This window comes from Mytilus trossulus, unplaced genomic scaffold (genome assembly GCF_036588685.1).
Source record: "Mytilus trossulus isolate FHL-02 unplaced genomic scaffold, PNRI_Mtr1.1.1.hap1 h1tg000719l__unscaffolded, whole genome shotgun sequence".
Classification (NCBI taxonomy): domain Eukaryota; kingdom Metazoa; phylum Mollusca; class Bivalvia; order Mytilida; family Mytilidae; genus Mytilus; species Mytilus trossulus.
In genome coordinates, this window is record NW_026963464.1 from 1 (window position 1) to 6,382 (window position 6,382).

Genomic DNA, 6,382 nt, shown 5'->3' on the forward strand with positions numbered 1-6,382 from the left:
CGCATTCTCTTATGGGCTTGAGTTACGAATAACCCCCTCCTAATTAAAAGACCTGTCTCGAACAGCCTTGTCGACGACGGGTTTGGCGTGCGGATCCCTGGAGGGGGTCATCGCATCCCTAGTTCACACGAGGGTCTTAAGGCATTATGGAAGAAAGTCCAAAAAAAAGAAAAGAAGAACATTACTTCAGACAGAATAAAAAGGGCAACTCCATCACGAAATCTCTTGATTACGAAGCGAGTATGAAACCCAATATCTCCCTCACGAATTAAGTCTCGCCATCATCTAAAAGTTCTCAATAGTATACACCCCAACCTCATTCCTATTAATAGAAATCTGGGAGTTCGATGCAGTCACAAAATTAACCCTACCGCTATTCCGTTTGCCGAGATAGCCACAAAAAAGGGCCACGGACTTGGACCTGGTACATAGTAACGAGAATAAGGATTACGATTCATTGTTTAGGGTATAAACATAAACATAAAGTTCAGCGGTATCCAATGAGCCGCCAGAACAAAAACATCACAAACTCTTCTCAAGTTTAAGGACTCCCTGTGTGACACCCCCTTCCCGTGACAACAACTTCCATATAGGTATAGTCTAAAACATGCCCTAATAAAGCTTATCAGACCCAGGATAAGCAGGAACACTCCACTTATTCACCCTCCCACGCCGAAAACGAGGATTTCCCCAAATAAGTTTAGACTAGGAGGGGCTGCTATGTTGCTTGATCTTAACAGGAAACACATTAAGACTAGACTTGGGCAGACTAACAAGCCCCCTTTATTTATTACTAGCAGACGCGAGTGCCTCATCTTATAGATAGCATTCACATACCTGAACAAACCTGATGAACACAACCCATGCCCGATCATAATAATAATGGCCCCCACTACCCCTAATACCGTGTTGCTAAGCACTCCTAATAGCACAAGCCTCATATGCGCTACAGAGGAATATGCTACCAAACATTTTAGGTCCACTTGCCGTACACACGCTAATCCTGCGTAGACACCTCCTGCCAAGTTCACCACTAGTAGCAGCACAAAAAAAACGCTTCTAAGCCTTATTTGTATAACTATTATAAATCGAAGCAGCCCGTACCCTCCTAATTTTAGTACCACCCCGGCCAATAGCATCGAACCGGCTACTGGGGCCTCTACGTGAGCCTTAGGTAGTCACAGGTGAAATGGATATATTGGTAGCTTGATAAGAAACCCTAGAATGTATAGCCATCACAATCTCATTCCCCTTTTTTTTACTAGCCTTACCACAGAACTTATCCTCCTCCTCAACCCTCTAATATAGAGTTCTCTTACCCCCCATAAGAAAAAAAGAGATCCGAACACCGTATAGATTACTATATACCCCCCTGCCTGTAAACGCTCTGGCTGATAGCCTCAGCCTACAATTAATAACAACAGAGGGGCTAGCACACTTTCAAAAAAAAAAAAAAAAAGAAAGAACCTCCTCACCCTGAATCTTATCACTAAAATTAGGCTGATTCTGATAATTATTAAATTAAATCTTGCTTTCCGGTGGATCTTAACCCTCCTTAGGTAGGAAAGAATTGCTACAAATAGAGTTAGTGTAACCATTAACCCTATTACAAAGTCTGTGGTGTACAACCCGTTCAACTCTACCCCCCCTATCGCGACTCTTGTGGCGCCCATACTTAGAATAGTTAGAACGCTTAACCCAATGACACTCATATTTAGGTTTTTTATAATAATCAATGCAATAAGTCTAATTGCCAACCTTTTAACCATAAGTAAGACAGACTTTATCTGACACATTCAGTGTAAATGAATTATACTAGTTTATATTATCTTACATACACCCTAACTAGAACTACTACACACACACTAGCCATAAGTATGACACATAGAAGAACAGTCCAACACAAACTCATTAACTTATCATAACGTAAACGAGGTAAAGAAGCACGAATAACCACAAAGAAGACCGCAAAAGCCATCATAAAGACCCCGATCAACGCTTCATTTCCCCCGAAAAATATCGCCGCCCTTATAACCCTTCTGAGAAGAATACTAGAGTACTCCGCAATAAATATAACTGCAAACCCCCCTCCGCTGTACTCCACGTTGTATCCTGACACTAATTCCGACTCTCCTTCCACAAAATCAAATGGCGCCCGATTAGTTTCAGCTAGCATACACAGCATTCAGACAACTATAACTACGCACAAAGGAAAAAAGAAAAAAAAGGACCTTTGTTGGAACACCCTAATTTCTTGAAACATAAACACACCCGAGCACAGCACCACACAAAAGAAGATAAATCCTATAGGGATCTCATAAGAAATTCTTTGCGCCATCGCACGAACTGCACCTAGCAAAGAGTATTTAGAGTTAGAAGCCCATCCGGATATTATTACCCCGTAAACCCTGACTCTAGTAATAACTATAAACAGAATCACCCCGAAAACATAAAACACTTCAGCCGACTTATACGGGTATAAAAGCCATCCAAGTAAACTGATAGTTAATATTAGTGCAGGAGCCAAAATGAAGGGCCCTACGTTAGCACGTGTAGGCACAATAAACTCTTTACATAACAACTTACCTGCGTCACTAAAAGGCTGCAAGATCCCTATATAACTCACCTTGGATGGACCCTTTCGGATTATAATGATAGCCAAAATTTTACGTTCCAACAAAGTATAGAAGCCCACAGCGAGAAGCACCCCTACAAAAGGGATAACACCAACAACCACGCCTACTCAGTCCACCAGTGCAGCCTTAGTCGACCCCAAGGGAGTAAAAGAGTCCGCTGACACTTGACAAAGGCTTAATAGGATAGAGGCTCCAAAGAAAACAGCTACTCTCCTTAGAGTCTTAAATAGACACTCGACACTAACCATAATGAGACTGGGCTTAGCTTTGTAATTCACACACAAACAAGAGTATATCTTATAAGACGAGCTTAAATCGTATGCATTAGGTCTGCCAGCTTGTGCCATGAAAGCAAGTATATATACTTATGAATTGATCCTAAATCAAACGCATTAGCTCTGCCAGCTCTCACAAAGATAAGAGCCACTACTCACGGCGCCTTAGGGGCATGAGCCCTATATCCTAATATTAGACCACCTTATCACTAAAAGCTACTTGCCCATTGTACAAGTTCATTAAATTAAAAGTTTAACGCTTCTTAAAAGCTTTAGCTTATTTTTTATTTTAGTTAAGAGCTTCCAACCATATGACAAAATATTTCTCAGGAATAAACTCAATCACAATCGGTATAAATCTATGGTTAACCCCGCAAATTTCAGAACACTGCCCGTAAATAATTCTACACTGGGAAGCTTTTATAGGAAGCCGATTAATTCGACCTGGGATGGCATCTACTTTAATTAGTAACTTAGGGAGTGCAAACGAATGGAGCACATCAGACCTTCTTACAAAAGCAGTTATTTGCACATCTGCTGGAGCCACCATCCGGTTATCAACATCCAACAAACGATACCCTCCTTTTCTAAATGTCTCCTGCTGGTCTTCTATGTAAGAATCAATTGTATAACACGAAATTCTTTCAGCGCTTTCTCTAGAGCTTGGAGTGTCTAAATTGCGACAAAATTCGTAAGATCAGTACCATTGTTTCCCAATCGCCTTAAAATTTCACCGGGGCCGTTTTACTTCTTCTATATAATATAGGTTAATTATAGAAGGAAACCACAACCCTACTAACATCAACATTGGCACAATAGTCCATCAAAATTCTAATCGTTGACGGTTCAAGAAATGGCGATAAGAAAATTTAGTAAGAAGGATTACGCATCCTATATATATAACAAAGACCAACACAGCCACTGCTACTATCATCACAAAACCATGGTACCGGAACAGGTCTTTCCCTAGTTCCCCATGGACAATATCACCAAAATATCGACTCCCGTAAAAAGACATATTTATATTTTTCTACACTTATTAGCCCACTCACGTGCGCTACTTTCGCGATTTACTAATTTTAATAACTTGAAATAAGCTAAAAACTTAAACCATTTCAGGTCTACAGGACGACTCCTACAGAATTTAGGGTATTCAAGCAGCTTGTCCCACACCCACAAAGAAAGAGGGTTTAATAACAACCTAGAGAAATAAATGACTGAAAGACACTGCCCCAAAATGATATAAGGCTCCCGCACTGGGCGAGCACCAATCCATGTTAACCTAATAAACCTACCAACCAACACTCAAAACACTACTTGATTAAACGGGTAAAAACATAAACTTCGATACTTACCTCTGTGAAGACTAGGAATTAGGTATAATACTACAATCGACAAAAACATAACATATACCCCCCCCGCTTTATGAGGAATTGAACGAAGGATTGCATAAGCAAACATAAAATACCACTCAGGCTGAACATGGATTGGCGTTTTTATAGGATTAGCAGGCCAATAGTTTAAATGATTCCCTAACAGCTCAGGATCCACACACACTAAATATATAAAAAAGAACCTAAAGCAAACATAACCAAAAAGATCTTTAATAGTATAGAAGGGGTGGAAGGGCACACACATAGTACCTCTTTCAATACCCAAAGGGTTATTACTCCCTTTCTCATGTAAAAAAAACAGGTGTAAAAAAACAACCGCCACTATCACAAACGGTAAGAGAAAGTGTAAAGTATAAAACCGCTTTAGAGTTGCATTACACACGGTCCAACCCCCTCATACATAGCGGAGCATACTCTCTCCTACTACGGGGATCACTCTAAGTATATTAGTAATAACAGTAGCCCCCCAATATGACATTTGCCCCCAAGGCAAAGTGTAACCGAGGAAAGCCTCCGCCATAGTTAACAAAAACAAATGCACCCCAAAATACCACACTGTCTTATCTAAATAAGACCCATAATACAGCCCACGAGCAATGTGCGCATAAATACAGATAAAAAACATAGAGGACCCATTTGCATGAATATTACGCAACATTCATCCTTTTTCCACATTACGCATAATATGTACTACAGAATCGAATGCCATGTCTTCATGAGCAGTATAATGAGTTGACAATAAAAGACCCCTTAGAAGTTGGATAATTAGGCACAAGCCTAGTATAGAGCCAAACCTTCACCAAGCGTTTAAGTTTACAGGACAAGGCAAATCATAGAACCTGTCATTCATAATCTTCACCAACTTATTAGTACTTCGTCACGGACCAACCCTCTTAGGCGTGTTAATATTATTCACAGTATTGTTACCAACCATCTCATAAGAAAGGCCTACACCTTGTTTATGAGTTTACAGCTCACCACCTCTTCCTCGGCCACCTCATGAATTTTTGTTATATATACAGGCACAAACCCCCCGCACACCGCATTTTTTTATGAGTACACATAAGCTTGGACCCCCCTTTTTACACCTCTGAAGACACCCAAAGTGTTAAGTGTCCAACTTTGTTTTTGCTCCATTTTTACTTTATTTTTAATTAGACTTAAAGCGACCAACAACTTACGCTTCAAAAATTTTTTTATTTTTAAGATACACGCCTCGTTTTCGAACCGAAAACCACATGAGCAACCAGAGCTGGGGTAAATGAGGAAATAAACGTCTCAAATCCCCATTATCCTACAGCTTACAATTAGCTATAGAGCCCAAGTAACTTAGAATTTAAGGGTCAAATTCACCACTTTCTCTGCCAATAATTAGGTTGAATCTCATGTGGTCCTGAAGAATGCTTACTCCCCGCAAAGGCTTTGTAGCCTTTCAAGCATACACTAAAACCAAGTTAATTAGGTGTAAGGAGACCCGTATTGACCAGTTTTTAAATAGACCATAACAGCCTAACAATAAACGAATTAACTGTAATTTTGCTTATCTTATGGATTATTTTAATAAATTATAACTATTAATACACCAATAAACTTTAACTATGAGCATTAATAACTACTGACCCCGTCTTTACTAACATCAGGAACACTGTCTTCTTCACTTACAACCACATTTCTCTGCTCGACTGGCTGACAGACATTAGCTGGGACTTCAGGCTCCACAACAGCTATTTGTTCTTCTAAAGGAACATAGCCACCCTCAGCATGGGGGCCCCCTTCCTCCTGATTATCAGGAACAACTTCAGCGACACCATTCACAACAGCATCTCCAACAGCTGAAATAGTTTCAGGTAATGGGAGCACCCTAACAGTGTCACCCCCTCCGCCCTGACATAAGTCCCCTCCTCCAACGTCTATTCTAAACACTCAGTTTTTATATGAAAAAAAACCATCTCACACACCCCTTAACAGTAAGCCTTTTTTTGCAGCAAACCCCTGCCTAAGCCACTCTCATACAGCCTCTCTAGTGCCCAACACATTCAACAATCTATCACTAAGCAACACACTCATTTACATAAAA

The 6,382-nt window shown here is 40.3% G+C and overlaps 1 protein-coding gene and 2 pseudogenes across 1 annotated transcript; all 3 read right to left on the reverse strand.

Annotated features, from left to right (window-relative positions):
• Window positions 1-461: 461 nt before the first annotated feature.
• Window positions 462-1,251, reverse strand: LOC134702860 (NADH-ubiquinone oxidoreductase chain 4-like; annotated as a pseudogene).
• A 574-nt stretch (window positions 1,252-1,825) lies between these two features.
• Window positions 1,826-2,983, reverse strand: LOC134702857 (NADH-ubiquinone oxidoreductase chain 1-like; annotated as a pseudogene).
• Window positions 2,984-3,200: 217 nt separating this feature from the next.
• Window positions 3,201-3,929, reverse strand: LOC134702856 (cytochrome c oxidase subunit 2-like). Its single transcript, XM_063563421.1, is given in 1 exon segment — window positions 3,201-3,929. A coding segment is annotated over 1 exon segment (729 nt).
• Window positions 3,930-6,382: the final 2,453 nt, after the last annotated feature.